The sequence below is a fragment of the Rattus norvegicus genome, chromosome 10, assembly GCF_036323735.1.
Source record: "Rattus norvegicus strain BN/NHsdMcwi chromosome 10, GRCr8, whole genome shotgun sequence".
In the NCBI taxonomy this organism is placed as follows: domain Eukaryota; kingdom Metazoa; phylum Chordata; class Mammalia; order Rodentia; family Muridae; genus Rattus; species Rattus norvegicus.
The window spans coordinates 71,827,767-71,848,849 of NC_086028.1; the positions used below are offsets into that span (position 1 = coordinate 71,827,767).

General features: G+C 40.7%; 1 protein-coding gene across 12 annotated transcripts in view; it reads right to left on the reverse strand.

Annotated features, from left to right (window-relative positions):
- Rps6kb1 (ribosomal protein S6 kinase B1) overlaps positions 1–21,083 on the reverse strand; it is a 47,418-nt gene that overhangs the window by 9,973 nt on the left and 16,362 nt on the right. For 4 of the 12 annotated variants that reach the window (NM_031985.1, XM_006247111.5, XM_063269979.1 and 1 more), the window contains 9 exon segments: positions 1,337–1,444; positions 5,132–5,209; positions 5,475–5,537; positions 6,358–6,465; positions 7,236–7,326; positions 7,482–7,572; positions 10,148–10,248; positions 11,637–11,694; positions 13,871–14,018. In NM_031985.1, coding sequence (NP_114191.1) covers positions 1,337–1,444; positions 5,132–5,209; positions 5,475–5,537; positions 6,358–6,465; positions 7,236–7,326; positions 7,482–7,572; positions 10,148–10,248; positions 11,637–11,694; positions 13,871–14,018 — 846 coding nt within the window. 12 annotated transcript variants of the gene reach the window in all.

The window sequence follows — 21,083 nt, forward strand, 5'->3', positions numbered from 1 at the left end:
TCTGGTGTGTCTGAAGACAGCGACAGGTAATATCAGACTATATAGGTAAGTGGGATCTTAGTGGTTTCTTTAGTTATTTTTGGCTCTTCTGGAGACCAAATTTTAGGCCACACTTACATTATGCTCTCAACTGAGCTATGCCCCTCGCTATTTTTAGATTAATTTCTAAAGAGACTTTGGACTAGAGATACAGCACACAGACACTTATTCAATGAAAACTAATGCATTTATTATTCAAAGATGAATCACTATTTCTGTTATCAAATATTAACATTATAAATGTCCTGCATAATTAGGTTGATAGTAACCACTGTAGTCAGAGTTTTAGTTTCTTTAAAAACCCAATTATGTTTTGTGAATGTTTTTGTTTTAATCCCAGGTGTGGGATATGGGCCTGCTTCAGTTCATCTAAAGCCATTAACTATGATTGTCTCATGCTCTAAGAGGGGCATGATTTTTGCCAGCTGTAGATGGTTTGATTCTGGTGAGTCTGTAGAGGGTATAAATTGAGAACCTTGAGAGGGCCAGATGCAGCTGCTGCCACTGCTGTTGCATTTGCTGAATCACTTGTTTGCTATTGCTGGTTTGCTGGATTGCTGTTTGGAGAGACTGGACTTGTGCCTAGGAACCTGACACCCCTAATCACCAGGAAGTAGTAGCCTAAAGAGGTCTATGTCTGTGCTCCGTCTTCCCTCTAGCCTTATTTCTCTCCTACCTACTGTTAGGGGAGTTGGAAGGGAGGTAGAGGTATAAGAACCAAATAAAAGGGGTTGGGGATTTAGCTCAGTGGTAGAGCGCTTGCCTAGGAAGCTCAAGGCCCTGGGTTTGGTCCCCAGCTCTGAAAAAAAGAACCAAAAAAAAAAAAAAAAAAAAAAAAAGAACCAAATAAAAGCTACACAAATATGACAACAAACCATAATTTATTATTATTATCCTGGATCTTACTCTGTAGAGCAGTCTGGTCTCAAACTTAAGAGATCTGACTGCCTCTGCCTCCCGAGTACTGGAATCAAAGGTGTGTATCACCCCTGCCTGGTCATAATATCCATACTTTATGATGACTATCTGGGAATAAAACAGTTCTGTTCTGGCTGGGTTTTGTTTGTTATGCTGAGCCACACTAAGTCACTAAGTCACTACCACTCAGCTAAACATGAATCCCTGCAATTTCTAAAACAGAATGTTAAGATTATGAAAATAAATGTGTAGGTACCAGTAAGTAGTTATCAAGGAAATGGCTTAAAAGCAAAGTCATTCAGGCTACCCACATAAACTTCTCACTGCATCATACTGAAGTTTCCTATGGCTGCATGGAGACTTAAATTCTCTCACTTACCAGAAAGACCTGGTTGGCACTTTCACTGAGAGTTGAGTCATCGGGGCTGTCAACAGGTGTCTGACGAGTAAACTTTGAATCAAACTGACTCACATCCTCTTCAGATTGCTTCATAAGAACAATGGTTAGAAAATGGTGAACAGTCTATATTATTCCTATCAATCAAAGATGCCACAAGCCCTAGATTCTTTGCACAGGATTTGACTGTAATAAAACAATAATTTTAGCAGCCATAGACAATGAAAAAAAAAATGCAGGTAGAGTGTCGTGGTACATTTACATCATTGTCTTTATAATTTTTAACGTCTATTTTATGTGCAGGTGTTTTGATTGCATGTATTTCCATGCACCATGTATATGCGCCTGGTACTCACAGAGGCCAGAAGATGCTGGATCCCCTAGAACTGCAGTTACAGACGGTTGTGAGCCAACATGTGGGTGCTGGGAACCTCTCCAGCCCCTTGGCATCGTCCTTTTGTCTATTTATGAACTTGAGTTCAAACCCAGAGCTTCACACTTGCTAGGCAAGAAAATGCTCTACCAGTGAGACAAAGCCTACATCTTCATATTTTATATATGAATTAACATAGATTTTAGTAGATAATTATTATCCTTATCTAAACTGAGTATCATAACCTTAGTATATCCAGTCACTCACTAAGTTCCTAGAGATAAGTCTAGATAAGGATAACTATGGAAGACAAGTTCAGAAGAGATAAGACGATGGGCTAGCCACCCAGGGTATAAGCATTGTTTACACTCTGTGTAAAGCACTTGCTGGGCATGTGCAGTCACCTGCTACAAACACACAATACCAAACTCTCCCTGTCCTGAGAGTGTTCTTATGGTTACTATGGGTTACTTCCTGTCTTACAGTTTTAAAGTAGTGGTTTGTTCTGAGTACATTTTCTTACTAAGGAATAGTATCATCTAAGCTCTACCTACCAGATTCCTTTAATTTCTTTCGTATGTATCTAGTCTGACTCATGAACCAAACAGAGGAAATAAATATCAATTAAAAATTATGACTTATGCTGAACATGATGATACATGCTCTAATCCCAGCACTTAGGAGGTAGAGGTAAACTGTGAGGCTAAGGCCAGCCTGTGCTCTGTGTTTCTCTCTCTCTCTCTCTCTCTCTCTCTCTCTCTCTCTCTCTCTGTGTGTGTGTGTGTGTGTATGTATGTATGAGAGACAGAGAGGAAAAAGAGGAAGAGAGAAAAAGTATGGAGGATGGGGGAAAAAAGGGAACTATTTCATTATTTTAAAGAATATTAAAAAAAAAGAATCAAACATTTAGCCTACATTCCCGGTATCAACTACACCGTGGGTAACCGAACAACTAATGTCGCTTTATGGAAAACTTCTGGTTAATAAAGCGTGAACATGATGAGAACACAGAACTAGAGTTTCTCACCTCAGCACTGCTGACATTATGAACCTTGATAACTTTAATTGTTTTAATTCTTTTACTTTATATGTCTATGTGTTTGCTTGCACTACATGCAAACCTGCTGCCCACAGAAGTCAGAATGTGTAGGATCCCCTGGAACTGGAGCTATAGACAACTGTAAGACACCATGTTAGTGCTGGGAATTGAGTTTAGATTCTCTGAAAGAGCAGCAAGTGTGCTAGTTTTTACTGCAGAGCCATCTCTCCAGCCCCTGGGCTTGATAATTCTTCAGGGTAGAGAACTGCCATGTGCTGGCCCTCAAGCTGTAGGTTCAAGGAGCAGGGCCCTCCGGCAACAAAACGAAAATGCTTCTAGACTTCAGTCCCTAGTTAAGAATGATTAACTGGGGGTTGGGGATTTAGCTTAGTGGTAGAGCGCTTGCCTAGGAAGCACAAGGCCCTGGGTTCGGTCCCCAGCTCAGAAAAAAAGAACCAAAAAAAAAAAAAAAAAAAAAAAAAAAGAATGATTAACTGATGGGCTCTCTAAAAGAAGTAAAACTATACTGTAAGATAAGCTTCCTTGTCAGAGTATACAGCACCAGGAGTTCCATCTGTATCCCGAGTTCCATAATTTGGAAACAGATTAACATAATAAGTGGACACAATGGGGATAAAATGAGCAAAATTAAAACGTAAGGAATGCAGGGATGGAAAAATGAATCAGTCATTAAGAACACTTGCTGCTCTTCCAAAAGACTTGGATTAAGTTCCCAGCATTCACATAGTGGTTTACAACCATTCATAACTCTAATTCCAGGGGCTCTGATGCCCTCTTCTGACCTTCACAGTATCAGGCACGCGCGCATACACACTCACACATACACACTCACACACCTACTGCATATCAATATGCAGTAAAATACTCGTACACATAAAATAAAATCTAAAAAAAAAGAAACACACTGTTCTTAAATCTGAGAAATTCTACAGAGCAGATGGACCAGAAGATATGAGGGGATATTTGTATATTGTAAGAAAGAGAGCACCTAACTGTGTATAGAGTATGACTCCTTATTGAAAATAATGGGGAAAAAGGGAAATCAAACAATTGGTCAACCTTACAAACTGTGATATGTTACACTTGTGTTTAAAAAAGATGACCTGATCATCTCTGAAGTTCAGAAGTAGGTATTTAGTTAATTATCCGTGCCATACCTATAGGCAGACATCTTAAGGTTACATAAACTTCTTGAGTATTTTCTGTGTACTATGTGCATGTCCTAGTACCACTGGAGGTCAGAAGGTGTTGGTGTTGGATCCCCTGGACATGTAGTTATGGACCACTGTGAGCTACTATGTGGGTACAGGGGATAAAACATGGGTCCTCTGCAAGAACAAATGCCCTTAAGCACTGAACCATCTCTCCAGCCCTATGTATGTTGACATCATGTGCTCTGTAATCAAATAATAATCAGCCTATGGTGGTTGGAATATGCTTGGTCCAGGGAGTGGCACTACTAGGAGACGTGGCCCTGTTAGAGGAAATGTGTCCCTGTGGGGTTGGGAAATGAGATTCTCCTTCTAGCTTCCTAGAAGACATCTCCTTCTGACTGCCTGTGGATCAAAATGTAGAACTCTCAGCTTCTCCTCCAGTACTGTGTCTGCCTGTAGGCCGCTTCCATCCTGACGACAATGACCTAAACCTCGGAAACTATGAGCCAGCCCCAACTAAATGCTGTCCTTTATGTCCTTTATAAGTGTTGCTTTGGTTATGATTTCTCTTCAAAGCAATGGAAACCCTGACTAAAGTTTTAGCCCCATTCTCCTCTTCCTTCACCTATATCTCCCCAAATAAAGAGAACATATTTTCTGAGGTCCTGAGGTAAAAGACATAAGTTAAATAAGCATTATTTTAACCATAAGCATTTTTATAGACTGAACTATGTTCTCTTGACCTCACATTCATGTTGACATTCAAACTCCTGGTTCCTCAGAAAGTGATCTTACTTGGCAAGGGTCACAGCAGATGTCACAGACTATTATACAGGAGTACACCACTATACCTGGTTTCTCTGATTTTTCAAAAAATTACCAGGTCTGAAGTGTCAGTACAGACAGAGCACCTGACTGGCATGTGTGAGGCCCCAGGCTCAGCCCTCAGTACTGGAAATGGCAGCTATAGATCCCCATGTCACACGCTTCCATATAAACATACCAACAGAGGAAATGGCAGCTATAGATCCCCATGTCACATGCTCCCATATATACATACCAGCAGAGGAAATGGCAGTTACAGACCCCCATGTCACATGCTCCCATATATACATACCAACAGAGGAAATGGCAGCTATAGACCCCCATGTCACATGCTCCCACATATACATATATACATATATACATACCAACAGAGGCTTAAAGGGGGGCTCCACCTTCCGAGCCAAAAGCTCTTCCCAGTTAATGTGTCTAAAAAATGGATGCGCCTAGAAAAAGTCAAGGGGATGAATGAAATGATAAACCACCTTTCTTTTATTTTTTTTGGTTCTTTTTTCGGAGCTAGGGACCGAACCCAGGGCCTTGCGCTTCCTAGGTAAGCGCTCTACCACTGAGCTAAATCCCCAGCCCCGGTAAACCACCTTTCTAAGGTCAAAAATGACAGAATAAGCTAAATGTATACGAGTACCCAATGTAACAAATATGCAAAATTAACATTATGTTCCCCCAAACACCAAACATCTCAGTTCCTACTTGGACTTCTCCAGCATCCCCAGGGCCAGCTCCAAGACGAGAAGCAGCATTTCTTTTCAGCAGCTTTAGGAAGGAAAAGAAGCACTGATGAAAATCTGTAACTAATCAAATTCAATGTTGTCCCTATTTGTGCTCAAGTAATATAATTTACTAATACCAGATAATGTTTGAGAACAAAAGAAAAATGTTTAAATATGTACTTTGCTTTAAAAAATTGTCTTTTCTGTTTAGTATCTCTATATGACTCTAAACAAAATGTGAATTAAATTCTTAGATAGGGAAGGGCTTATTAACCCCCTCCTCCCCCATCTTTAGTGAAGGAGCTATTGCCTATTGGAAAGAACAGGATTTTCTCTGGGGCATGGCCACTGGTGTATCACCCATGCTCAAGTAGCTAACACCACACCCAAAGCCATGCAGGCAGCGCTAACTGAACTGTGTACGTGATTAGAAAGAAGAAGAGAAGCACCAAGTTGGGATGGGGAGCTGTTGGAGACATTAGAGGACACTGAAGCAAAAGGGTGGGGATGGAACTATGCACACACACGAAGCTCTCAAAGAATTATATAAAAGCACATGAGCCGGGTGCAGCGCTGCACACCTTTAACCCCAGGACTCAGGAGGCACAAACAGGCAGATCTTTATGAGTTTGAGTCCAATAGGGAGTCATAAACAAAACAAACAACCAGGGTGTGTTTGTGTGTGTGTGTGTGTGTGTGTGTGTGTGTGTGTGTGTGTGTGTGTGTGACGGAGAGAAAAAGAGAGAGTATATATATGTGTCTGAGAGAGACAGAAAGAGAAAGAGGGAGGGTGAGAGTGTGTGTGTGTACCAAATGCAATCTCATTAAGCCTTGCTGATGAGGTTGTCATTTAAGAGCCCTACCTTTTTAAGCAGATCTCGAGCTTCTTGTGTGAGGTAGGGAGGCAAATTAAGTTTACATTTGAGGATTTTGTCAATTGTTTTCTTTCTATTCTCCCCAGTGAATGGAGGCTGGGGTAGGGAAAAAAACAACAACAAAAATTAGCATATAAAACCAAATTTTAATTAAACATATTATCTAGTTCCTGAATTGGCTGATATAACATTAAGATAAGAAAGCATGTTTAGAAATAGTTAACTCAGACCTCTGGCTTGAACAGTGAGGCCTAAGGAACAAACCCCAGAAGTCTTGCGTGGTCGGTGAAGCAGCTCATCTATGCTTCCATTTCTCTCTCTGTATTTCATTAGAGTGCCAGGACATAGGTCAGTCTAATTTTTTTTAATTTTTAATTATATGTACACATGGCACTGTGGGTTTTAGCCCATGTGTGTGGGTGCCCACGAAGACCGGAGGCATCGGATCCCCTGGAACTACAGTTAGAGAAGGCTGTGCACAACTTGTTAAGATGTTGGGAACTAACAGGGCAGACTTCACTCTTCAACCACTGAGCAATCTCTGCAGCCCCTACAAAGGTCACTTTAATAAAAATATCTCTAAAAGTATAGAATCCCTCAAAATCAGAAGCTACCATTAATGCTAAACTAATAATAACAAATGTTTCAGCTTTGAAAACACTCCGCCAGGAGTATGTTCTAAAAGCACAGCACAGGGGTTGGGATTTAGCTCAGTGGTAGAGCGCTTGCCTAGCAAGCGCAAGGCCCTGGGTTCGGTCCCCAGCTCCGGGGGGGGGGGGGGGGGGGGAGCACAGCACGTGCTCTCACTAACGGCTTGGTAACTATCCGGCACAGAGCGTAACCATGCAGGTTTAACGTGCACCTACTGCTCCAGTCAGCATGTCATACATTAATGCTCCCAAACTCCACCAATCCACAGCACGGTTGTGGCCGCTTCTCATCAAGATTTCAGGGGCCCTGCAGTGAGAAAAGTAACATTTCTTGCAATTTACTCACATTCATATCATCTGAATAAAGTTATTAAACTAAGAAAACTAAGAGTAATTTAAACCAGGTAAAAGTTAGATATTACCCCCAAACCAGTTATATTTCTTTGAACATGCAGCTCTCACATGTATTCTATTGTTCCACAAAATGTGTGCGTGACTGTTCCATCATGAATAGATTCTTTGCATAGTCCAAAGTCTGTCAGCTTCACGTGACCTACAATCAAAGAGTAGAGCATGATTATTCTGAGATTCAAGTACATGCAGTATTTGAACAGAACACACAGATAGTATACTTTCCATTTAGCTTTTCCTTTCTAAAACTTCTCTGGAAGATGCTGATACTAGATGCCATATCTACTGTGGGTTACAACAACATAAAAACAGGGTACTGCCAGTGATACGATCAGTGCAGTGGGAGAAACTATAGAAACTAATGCAACTGTCTAGAGCTCTGGCTTTACCTATATGCAGAATTCTGTTCTGTCCTGAAAAAGCATCTTTGAAATCTGGCTTAAGTAATATATACCTTTAGTGAACATTCTGCACTCAAACAAAACTTACAGCATATTTTAACTGTACTGTTTTTTCACAGTGAACTCAAGAGTTCTTACAGTAGTCTCAGAATGTTACCATATGGCTTACCATGCCAAATGCTATCAGTTAGCGGAAACAAATTGAATTATTTACTGCCAAAAGCTGCCAGTGAAGGAAAAGAATTAAAATTTGGAGAGGATAACCATTTCTGTTCCAGAAGGTGGAATTCCACCTCATACAAAGATGATTTCAGATAAGTTTCTCTCAGCTGTCAGTGGCTTGCTAACAGCAAGGGCCCTGTTGCTGAAGGTTCCTTTCAGACAAAAGGCAACGGCTCACTTACTCACACTTGTTCACTGTGAACATTGACTACATTCTGACACAAAAAAGGAAACTGGGCTATATGTATTTTTTATTTTCTCATTTTTAAGAAATTTATTTTATGTGTATGAGTAATTTTGCCTGCATGAATATAAGAGCAGCTTGTGTACTGATGCCTAAGTAAGCCATAAGAGGGCTCAGGACCCCTGAAACTATAGTTCCCAATGGCTGTGAGGCAATATGGTCAGCTACCCAGCCATCTCTCCAGCCTCTCAGAACCCTTTTGGAGACTGATCTGGGCAGGAGACAGAATCCGGCCTGGAACTCAGTTACCCACTCAGGCTACCCTTGAATTTGACTCTTTATTTAGACTCTACAGTGCTAGGACTACAGGTTGTGTGCCACTATACCAGGCCATAGCTTTTATTCTCATAGAACTAAGTGATATATCCAAAGTTATGGATTTAATTTTGCTAGTCCACCATTTTCTTGTTCTATCCTCTGCCTTAGAACTGAGACTCAGAAGGGTTGGAGGTGATAGCTTGGTGGTAGCATGAACAAAGAACAGGGTTCAGTTCTCAGAACAGGAAAAAAAAAACCAAAACTTTAACGGAATACCTTAAAATCAAAATCAACAACAAAGAATTCAGGCTTGGGGCAGGGAAGGGAAGAATACAGACACAGACAGAGTTCCAAAAATGCAGCTTGTCAATTCTATAATTTTTTTTTCCATTAAAAAAAGGGTTGTGGGGATTGGGGACTTAGCTGAGTGGTAGAGCGCTTGCCTAGCAAGCGCAAGGCCCTGGGTTTGAAAAAAGAAAAGAAAAAAAAAAAGGGTTGTGTTATTTTCTTTTCTTTTATTTCATATGTATGAGGGTTTTGCCTATGGGTATGTGTGTATACACACACACACACACACACACACACACACACACACACACACACACACACACACACACACACACACCACACGTGTGCCTGGTGGCAGCAAATCCTAGTTTCAGATTCCCAGGAACTAAAGTTATAAATGTTGTAAGACACCTGGAATTAAACCCAGGTCCTCTGCATGAACAGGAGATGTACTTAAACCTGAGCCATCTCTCCAGCCCCTCACAAACAAATTTTTTAAAAGCACCATTTGTAACATTTATATAGGCCTCACCACTTTTTGTCTAAGAGTTTACATTGGTTACCTACCTCTTAAATCATCCTATGGAGACCTAAGGATCAGCGAATGCTCACAACCGTGTAGATGCCTTAGTCTCTTAGTTTGTTCCTTGAGTAAACTGCAAAGTCTTCCCAGTCAGACTACAGCAGTAGAAACTGAGCTGCAGGGCAGGGAGCTCTAGCCAATGCCTGCTTTGCTAATCAATAGCTGTACAGAATGTGTGTTTCTCTGAATATTTTATTACGGGGGCTGTATAAATAATGTGGTTCAATTTCCGTCTTTTTCTTCTTCAAGCATCAGTTAAAATTTATTATAAAAAGTTGTTTTCAGCTACATGGTGGTAGTGTGCGTATGTAAGCCCTACACTTGAGAGGCGGAGGGGAAGACTCTAAGTTCAGTGCCAGCTGCCTGCACAAAAGACCAGGTCTAAGAAAACAAACAGGTTTTGCTTCTACTGTTTCTGCGTCTTTGTCATTAAAACACAATGGCATAAATCAATATCAACATCTGAATGGGCTTTGGAGTTAAAACATTTTATATAACTTCTTTTTTTTAAGTTGTAAAGAATGGCTAATGTGTTTAACTATTAAGCTCAATCATGAAACACTAAATACTTAAAGTACTGGAGAAAGTACTGTGATGCTATATATTCTAAGGGGAAATATATTTAACAAGACAGAGATAAACGTGGGAGCCTTGAAAATGGCCATCATCTGTGTGGAAGGACTGTACGCTGACTATTTACTACAGAATTGTAAATCTCCACCTTGGTGATTAAGCATGATGTTCTCCGGCTTCAGGTCTCTGTAGATGATCCCTTTTTGATGTAAATGCCCCAAAGCCATGGAGATTTCAGCCAAGTAAAAGCTGGAAACAGAAGTGATTTAATAAAAATTTAAAAAGTAATCTATCCAAAGCAGTTTATGTATGGAACAAAATTCCTTGAAAGAAACAGACATGCACCAAAGACCAAATTAGCAGGGGCAAAAGAATGTACTGGGAAAAGAGATGGCACAGGATGATGCCACAATGAGGGAGACATTTGTCACTCATTTTAGTCAAGCTATACCATGTTTTAATTTTTCCATTAGAACATAGTGCTAAAAGTGCAAAGATGTCCAGTCTAGTCTATTATTGATTAGGTTCTAATCTCTCTATGTAGGAATTAGGCCAACAGTCATTCAATCAAACAAATTCCTCCCACCCTCCCCCATATTTAAGATTCCATAGGAAATAGGGACTTTATTATTCTAAGAGATCAAGTCTTGGTCCTTATGGCCTGACCTGTAGAAGCCCACTCATCCCTTACATAACACGGCCGTGTATTAAAGACAGCAATGCCCACAGTATCTACCCACCCTCTTGCCAGCCAGCCCACAACTATAAACTGTGTGACACTCAAATTTATCTACCTCAAAAGAACAAAGGGCTGAGTCAACCCTGTGTGGATTCGAAAAGCACAAAGCACTGCAATACTGGCTGTGTAACAAGGCTGCAATCCTGCAGAGTACTCCAGGATGGAGAGGGTGTGTCCTAGAGGGCTGAGGCAGTTTCACAGCTAGCAGGACCACAGCCTCCACAGGGCTCAGAGAGCCTCCTCCAAAAAGGGGCACTTCATCCCTAAGGCTCTTTCTTAAATGCAGCTTCTGTGTTAGAAAAGGCCTGAAATTAAACAATGGAATGCAGTTCGGTAATTAAGATAGAAAAAACATTTAAGTGTTTTCTAGTCAATTAATGTGTAGGTCAAACTGTTTTACTGTTACCCAATACAGTCACTTCACAAAAGGATGTGTATATTTTTAATTTGAAGCAGATGCCATCTTACGAATAGGAGGGCAGATCCCATCCTGGCTATAAAATCAATCCACAGATGTATGCTCAGGGTTACCACCTCCCTAAGACTGCACCTGGGGAACTGGAAAGTCTAAAAAAAAGAGGAGATGATTTCTGATACTTTCCATTGCTCCACATACAAAATTTCACTGGAAAACCACACTCACCCACAACCAAGGCAGGCAGCTTACCAATTCAAGGAAATTCTGCAGTGAAGAGCGGTCCACCCAAGGCCTGGGGGCAAAGGAATCACGTGACCTCCAACAGCTGCCCAGTCCCAAAGGTCCCCCTTGATGTTCTGAGTGACTGACTGCCTCCAGATCAACTTACTGAACCGTGTGGCTGCCCACAACGGGAAGGTAGGTTTGCTTTAATTACATGAGTTATTACCTGAGTCCATACAACCACAAAACTCTACTTACCAAGCTGTATCTTCCATGAATATCCCCTCTCTTTCTAACTGCATAAATAGTTCTCCTCCTATAAAGAAAGGAAAGGTATTAGGAATAAATATCTTTACTTCCAGACCTTTTCTAATAAATTTTTACTTTCTTCTATTTATAAGACTGACTCCTTAAAAACTAAAAAACAGGGGCTGGGGATTTAGCTCAGTGGTAGAGCGCTTACCTAGGAAGCACAAGGCCCTGGGTTCGGTCCCCAGCTCCGAAAAAAAAAAAAAAAAAAAAGAACCAAAAAAAAAAAAAAAAAAAACAAAAACAAAAACAAAAAACTGCTAAAAACTGAGGTTTCAAGTCTCCAGGAAGCAATTTTTAGCAGCATTGTTATTCTATAAAACATCTAAGTTTAGGAACTAAAACTGGCTTGAAATTACAACTTTTGCACCTGCAAACTTCAAAATATATAGATTTCTAGCCTGAAGCTGAAAAAGTCTTTATTAAAGCCTCTTTAGTACTTTTTCCATATGTAAAAAAGTTAGTACACAATTAAGTCACCTAAATTTTACTGAATATGATGTTCCTTTTTTTCAGAACCCTTACATAAACAAAATGAACTTAACATCGACATAATTTGAGTATCAGATAGTATAAAGGGTTATACTGTAACATTGAGACTCCCATGATGATGTAAATAGATGAATAGATATGGCTTTCAATGGCAAACAGAACTCTGCACTGCAGGAGAGCACCAGGCACAGTGATAAAGGAAGGTGGCAGACTGGAGGAAGAAACTGCTTGGCAAACACGTTAGCTGTTACAGTTAGGAACACCAACACTGGACCGGGAAGCCTGATGAGAGGAGACTCTGAGGTAATCCCAAAATGTCTCCTCCGGAGACACCTGCAGACATCATGTGACCACAATGAACATTAACGGCAGTGGGACAAAAAGATCTAAACACCATGCACCCCTGTTCTGAACGCTGAGAAGGAACACGGTGTCACTTGGACAGTTCTGTCAAAACGCATAACCTGGATCTATTCCTAAAGAAACATCAGACAAACTCAAATTGATGGCATCCTACAGAAACTGGGCTATACACATTTTAAAAAATGTCAATGTGACAAAGACAGACTAAGGAACTGTTCAATATTAAAGAAAACTAAGTTATTATTGTAATAACTAGTTACATAAAAAATGTCCTTGAACTTAGAAAGTAAATGCTAGAGTTTTATTTATATAAATCTTTGAATAGTACAAAAAATGTTGACTGTGTATGTGTGCATATGTATGTACACACACGCATATGCATGAAGGAAGATAAGCAAATACAGTGAGATGATGGAGTGTAGAGGATCTAGGTGAGGGGTAGGAATTCCGCACTGTCTGGAGGATCTGGGTGAGGAACCCTGTACTACTCATAATAAGTCACAAGATAAGCAGCATTAACAAAAGGAGTGAAACTGTGAAGCTCTCAGACCCATGGGCATTCCAGGCCTGGTGGCACAAGCCTTTAATGTTAGCACAGGCAATCTCTCAGTTCGAAACTAGCCTTGCCTACATAGTTGAGTTCCAGGACAGCTAGAACTGTATAGAGATCTTGTCTCAAAACAGAAAAAGAAAAAAAAAAAAAAAAACAGAAAATACCAAGTGTGTGTGCACATCTGTGCTGTAGATATGATTCAGGAACCACATGTAGTAGTTCAGACTTGTAGTAACCCCAACATACAGGCGGCTGGAGCAGGAGCAGGACTGCCAGGAACTCAAAGGCAGCATAAGCTACACAGTGAACGCCAGGCCAGCCTGGTTTGCAGAATGAGACCTTGTCTCAAACAAGCAAGCAAACAAACCAAAGAGAAAAAGAAAAGGGAGTTGTAAGTTCCCACCAGGGAGCAGGTCCTTGAAAATGTTACTGAAAGATGTAATTCAAAAACACTCAGCGTCTTATAATACTTTCAAGTAAGCTTCCAGTATCAGTTTAGAAAGGAACATTTAATAGGGTATGTGGATTATAGTAGATACCCCAGCTTATTATTGTGTTAACATGTGATTTTAAATAAAATTACAGACAGGAAAACCTTCCAAGTTTCTTTCATATTTGTCTGTAAATAGAAACATCTGTTCACATGTGAATTTCTTTCTTATTCATTAATTTTTAGCCTTTTTCACAATGAGAAAAAAACATTTTTCACTGGAAAGAAATGTTTGAACCCAGTTTCTGGAGCAAACGTAAATAATTACAGGAACTATGTACTAACCACTGAGATACTCAAGGATGAGGTAGAGTTTTCCACCGGTCTGAAAGGCATAAATTAAATCCACAATGAAGGGATGCTTTACTTCCTCCAGAATATTCCGCTCTGCTTTTGTATGAGCTGTATCTTTAGCATTTCTTACTATCATTGCCTAAAGGAAAAGAGATGATCTATAAGAACAAAATCGTGAACATTTTTATCCTATGGTAACTGGATAAAATCTATTTTATCCTTTTCTGGCTAATACAGAATAATTCCTACCAGAAACAGAGGCTCCTCACTGTTTATACAGATCTAAATATCCTGGGGTTTTGTAGTAAACATGTAAATGAAAACCTAGATGGGTTTCTCTAGGCATCTCTAAACATCAAGTTTATGCATGTATTCACTAACAGGGGAGGCCTTAGTGTGCTCCCAACTTTAGGCCAAAAAAACAGAAAACATAAGAAATCCTGTCCCTGGAGCCCAGAGTATCAAGAGGAAAGATGTCAATGAAAGCAAGAACAGAACCTAAGGGCAAGCAGAGCAGCTGCACTCAACCTGGCAAGATGCTTTCCTGACGCCACGGCAACAAAACTGGAATGTTAGGGTGCAATGTGGAAGTCTAAAAAGCACTCCATGGAAGAGTGGCAGGGCAGAACCGGAAGTGTCCAGGGAACCCACAAGATCACTATGCAAATGAGTGGTTAGATTCAGCTGGAGGAGGAGACAAAGGCCAAGAAATGGAGGGCTGTACATCCAAGCACAAGTGCTGAAGGCTCAGAGGCAAAGAAGAATACAGAGATGAGTGTAATGACGAACCCTCGGCTGGTAGTGGAACTGCGACATTTAGGGAAGAAATGCGACAAAGCGGGTGGCCAGGACAAGAACCTAGGGAAATTGCCTTATAACTAAGAAAATGAAAATAAATAAAAATTAGAAAGGACAAAGGCTTGTAGCCTGATTAGTTTTACAAAATAATGAAAGACTGGTGTGAAGGTACAGTCCTGTAATTTCAGCACTTGAGAGAGCCAGAAGCGGGAAGGGAGGTCAGGAGTTCAGGGACAGCTATGGTGATTAGTAAGTTTAAGGAAGTCTTGTCAATAATTAATAATGAAGGAGGAAGAGGAGGAGGAGGAAGAAGAGGAGGAAGAAGAAGAAGAGGAGGAAGAAGAAGAAGAGGAGGAAGAGGAGGAGGAAGAGAAGAAGAAGAAGAAATAATAATAATAATTTTGAGATGATGTAGCTTTGGACACATGGAGCAGAAGTCCCAGGGAATTATCCCAGTGGTAAGCCCCCAGTGTTATGGGACACTTACACATATGATCAGTTGTAACAATATCTACAAAGGTGAAAAGACTAGAGACAAACTGGATGTCCATACGTAGTATATTGGCTGAAAGTCAACAGAATCTACATATGATGCACAGCCATAAAAAGACTAAGAAACATAATCATTTCTATGAAGGTTTATGTGTTCTAAAAGAACACTTACAGTCCATACAGTATATGCTCCGTTTCATGGAAGAATGAGGAAAGAGTGCAAACCTAAGCTGGGCATGATGGCGAAGACCTAGAATTCCAGTACTTGAAAGCAGAGGCAGGATGACCCTAAATTTGAGGTAAGCTTATGCCAAGCCAACCAGAACACCACCATAAGACCCTGACTGAAAAAGTCTAACCAAACATACATCAGGTTTCCATCTATAAAATTAAACACAACTAAGAAGGCCTCAAAGGTAACAGTCAAAAAAAAAAAAAAAAAAAAAGAATGGTAAAGAATTAGACTTTTAAATATATTTGAGGAGTTAAATCTCAATGATTTGCCATCCATCATCTTGTTTAGTTATTGCAATTATAATAATTTCTATTTCTGACTGTTAATAACTTTACATACTCTAAGAATAAAATATAATCAAGGACAGAAATGTAAAATAAAAGTAAGCATTACAGAAATATACAAATTGACCAGCCCGTGGGCACACCTTTAGTCCCAGCAGAAGCAGGTGGATCTCTAAGGGTTTAAAGCCGGCCTGGTCTTCACAGTAAGCTCCAAGATGGGCAGGACTACATAAAGACAAGTAAACAAAACAAACAAACCTAGAACAGAGTGCTCTGCTGATAACTTGTTACGGAAGCAGGAGGACAGACACTACGTATCTTTAGACTGTGTACTGTTGGGCTGGGGATGTGGCTCAACAGGAGCAGATCTTGTCGAAGGCACATCAAGTCCTGAGTTTAATCCCCAGCACCACAGTGGTGGCACAAGCTTAGAATCCCAGCATGCAAGAGGCTAAGGCAGAACTCCCAGAAGTTTGAGTCTAGTCTGACTACATACAGTGAGTCCTAGACAACCCTAAGCAACAAGTAGGAGATGCCATTTCTAAAACAAAACAAATAAAAAAAAAAAACTAATGTAAAAAACAAAACAGAATTCTCATCAGCATTATTTGAAAACCACAGTAAATTATAATAGAAATAGATAACACAGAGAAAGACAAGTCTAGACTGGTTCTTTCTTGTCTGGGGCTTTTGAGATGGACTCTCACTCTGAAGCCCTGGCAGGCCTTATACTGCTACATCTCAAGTGGTGGGTTACAAGCATGAACCACCATGGCCAGCTCAGACTGACTCCTTAGTTAACTCTTTTTGAGAAGAGGTCCTTTTTTATTGCCCAGACTGATCTTGAATTCCTGAGCCAAGTGGTCTTCCTGACCTCACCAGCTCTGTAAACTTCTGCCCCTTGTACCAAATCTATTTTTGTTTTTCTAGACTTTTCTTTTAATTGGGTCCCATGTATTCTGGACTGGCTTCAAACTCACTGTGTAGACAAGAATGATTCTGAACTTCTGCTCCTCTTCTCTGCACCTTCCAAGCTAAGTTAGTGCAAGCATGTGCCACAACACACCCCAGAGTTTCGAATCAAATCTAGGGCTTTTGGATGCTAGATAAGCATTCTATCATCTAAGCCACATCCTCAGGCCTTTGAGAAATGGTTTTACTACACAGCCCATTGGCTTCAACTTAAAATCCTGTACTAGCTTCCTAAATGCTGGAATTTGTACCACTATGCTCAACTTCTTGCTTTGATTCTTTTTTCTTTTTTGAAAATTTTTCTTGTAAGTCATGATGGTGCATGCCTTTAATCTCAGAATTTGAGGGATAGAGGCAGGCAGATTTCTGTGAGTTCAAGGCCAGCCTGGTCTACAGAGTGGGATCCAGGTCAGCCAGGACTACATTTCAAAAAATCAAAAAACAAAACAAAACTCTAAGTGTGTGTATGTGTGTGGGGGTACGTGCAAATAAGTGCAGGTGTCTCAGAGGCCAGAAGCATCAAATCCCCTTGGAGGTGGGAACTGCAGGTGGTTATGAGCTAAATAACTGATTTGGACTCTTCAAAGACAATCAATTCCATAAAAGACAATCTCTTTAAAGAGTAAGAAATGGCTCTACAGTAAACTAACGGCACAAGGCCATTCATGATGCCCACATCAGCACTCAGCAAGGGGGAAATGAAGGGTCGGGTCAGCCCCAGTTATGCAGTAAGTCAGAGCCAGCTTGGCTATGAGACCCTGTTTTCCAAAGTAAGGACTACTGGGAACGTTTGAACAAAGACTATAAATTAAGAAACAGTATTGAACATTAATGTTAACATTTTCAAGTATAATAATTATATTACAATTTAATATTGGAGTATGAAAACACCCATATTCTTTTTTTTTTTTTGGTTCTTTTTTTGGAGCTGGGGACCGAACCCAGGGCCTTGCGCTTCCTAGGCAAGCGCTCTACCACTGAGCTAAATCCCCAACCCCGAAAACACCCATATTCTTAATAGAATTTAGGGGTAAAAAAAATTATAGCGTCCACAAGTAACCCTCAAAGTATACAGCAAAAGCTGAAATTAAAAATTTGAATGTTCAGGGGCTGGGGATTTAGCTCAGTGGTAGAGCGCTTACCTAGGAAGCACAAGGCCCTGGGTTTGGTCCCCAGCTCCGAAAAAAAAAAAAACCAAAAAAAAAAAAAAAAAAAAAATTGAATGTTCAGCAAAATAGAGATGTTGAGCAGGGGTGCACAGACATAACATCCAATACCCATATACACTAAAAAACTCACTTTTAAATAGAAGTTAAAAATAGACCAACTCAAAAGATGAACAATTCAGGGCTGGAAAGATGGCTCAGCAGGTAAGAGTACCAGCTGCTTTTCCAGAGGACGCAGGTTCAATTCCTAGCACCTACATAGTGGCTCAGAATTGTCCATAACTCCAGTTCCACAGGATTTGACACAATCTTCTGGCCTCTATAGGTACCAGAAACACACAGACATATATGTAGGCAAAATACTCACATACATAAAACAATAAAATGTTTTCTTTAAAAAGTGGAACACGATTCCTCTTAAAAACTGAATAGACATCAGAATTTAGGGGCAAATTACACATGTGTCAGCAGAGATGGTGGACAGACAAACTACAGCAAAGTGTCACAGTGTGGTTGTGGGGAGGTGACTGTCCTAGCAACAGCTCTGTAAGCATGAGAACCTGAGGAGGTGAGTTCACATTCCCCACACTCACATGAAGAGCTGCACATGGCTGTGTGTTTTTAACTTTAGCACTGAGAAGCAGAGACAAGTAGATCTCAAGAGCTTAATGGCCAGGCCTGCTGAGAAACGGGCAACTCCTTAGGACAGTATGGCCCTACATCCCCGGGCCTGATGGCATAGACCTTATTCCCAGTACCCAGGAGGTAGAGGCAGGTGGATGGATATCTTCCAGTATGAGATCAGCCAGATCTATATAGAGAGTTCCAGGCCAGCCAGAGCTACATAGTGAGACACTGTCTTAAAGACAGACAGACAGACAGACAGACAGACAGACAGACACACACACACACACACACACACACACACACACACACACACACTGCTGTGGTCAGGCGGCTAGAAAGATGGCTGAGTGCTTAAAAGCATCTGCTTGCTACTGTTGCAGAAGATCCAGGTTGGGCTCCCAACACTCCCAAATGCAGCTCACAGCCATTTGGAATTCCGTGGGAGTCAATGTTCTCTTCTGGCTTCAACAAGCAGCAGGCATGAATGTTGTGCACAAACAAACATATTACATACAGGCAAACATTCATACACTTAAAATACAAATAAATCTTAGAAAATAATTAAGATCTGTGGTCAACAGCTTCAGAGCAGAGCGATGGAAGTCAAGTCACTAAGTAAAGGCTACTGGAAAGTCAGTGCTGACCCAGGGATGAGAGCTTCACTGAAACAGTCATAAGGCAAATACTAGAGTGAAACCAAAGCACAGCCTGAAAAGGCCCAGGTGGAGTTGGGGGAGGCTCAGCAGTTAAGAGCACCTACTGTCAAGCCTGAAGACCTAAAATGGTGGAAAGAGAGAACCAATTCCTGCAAATTTTCCTCTGAGCTCCACACACAAACACACCATGAAATGTACACACCCCCCAAACAAATGAGAAAAAGAAAGTAAAAGAGCAGAGGTAGTAGGTAATGTGGACCTTACTTCTCAAGCCGAGTTCTGAAAATGCAAAAGATTTTTTTAAAAGTTTCTGTTTTGTTTTAAGATTTATTTATCTTATGTATATGCCCACACCGTCTTTGACACACCAGAAGAGGGCATTAGATCTCATTACAGATGGTTGTGAGCCACCATGTGGTTGCTGGGCATTGAACTCAGGACCTCGGGAAGAAAAGCCAGTGCTCTTAACCACTGAGCCACCTCTCCAGCCCCACAAAAGGAGATTTTGAGTGAAGAAAAGTTTTCCTTAAACATGTAACAGACATGAATTTCTTTAAAGAAAGAAGTGACAAGAAGCTGCACATGTTGACATATATCTGTAATCCCAGAACTAAGGAGCTGGAAATGGTAAACAGGATGGTAAAAGCTGTCTGGAAGCCTGCAGGGAGTCAGCCTAGACTATACACTGTGGAAGGAACAAGATGAAAGGAGAGAACCAACTCCCAAATACTGTCCTCTGACGTTCACTCACGCTGAGGTGCGATGCATGTGCACAAATAATACAGCTGTTTATGGAAGAAAGCCACGAGAGAGGACAGACAAGAGCCATTAGATAAGAGTAAAGTTCCCAAACAGGATCCAAAACAGGGCAGTCAAGTCCAGAAAACACACATTTTGCTAAGTAAAAAATGCAGGTAAGACAGTACTGGAATAGGGACTGAGATGGCAACTGAAAGAAATCATGGATGACTGTCTCACAAGGTAGACCAGAGGGGATGGTACTAGCTAAGCAAGAAGAGCGGCAGAGGTTGGGGATTTAGCTCAGCGGTAGAGCGCTTGCCTAGCGAGCGCAAGGCCCTGGGTTCGGTCCCCAGCTCCGAAAAAAAGAAAAAAAAAAAAAAAAAAAAAAAAAAAAAAAAAAAAAAAAAAAAAAAGAGCAGCAGAGGGGACAGCAAAGAGAATAGAAGGATTTGTGCAAGCTAGTTGGGACACTTGGGGTCCAAACAAGTAATAAAATGGAGTTTGAGTTTTTTAATTCTTCCCAAAAGCAATCTACAGATTTGTGCAATTTCTGCCAGAAAATGCTCAGTGGGTAATATAGGAACATAGAGAAACAAGCTGATTCAGACTAGCATTTCACTAAATATAAGCTCAGTGGGAGAGCTGAAGAGATGGCTCAGTGGTTAAGAGCACTGACTGCTCTTCCAGAGGTCCTAAGTTCAATCCCTAGCAACCACATGGTGGCTCACAACCATCTGTAATGGGATCTGGTGACCTCTTCTCCCCTGCAGGTGTGCATGCAGGCAGAATGCTGTATATATAATAAAATAAATAAATCTTTTTTAGAAATTTAGGAAGAAACTTAAAAAAAAAAAAAAAGCTCAGTGGGTTAACGCGTAAATCAATTACAGACTACATTAATTAGAATGGCCTCAAAATAAAATAAGGACACAAAGGGGGGTTGGGGATTTAGCTCAGTGGTCAGGTCCTGGGTTCAGTCCCCAGCTCCGGGGGAAAAAAAAAAAAAAAAAAAAGGACACAAAGACCTTGGCTTAGCAGTAGAAACCAACAGAGCTGAAGTAAAGGCTAAGACTGGTGATTAGTTAGGTAACACAAAGGCAATGACAGTACCCAGAATAAGGAAACCTGGACACGAGAAGACTTAATACTAGTGAATTTGAAGAAGAAACCAGAGAGACTATAGGTGTGTGTGTGTGTGTGTGTGTGTGTGTGTGTGTGTGTGTGTGTAGATAT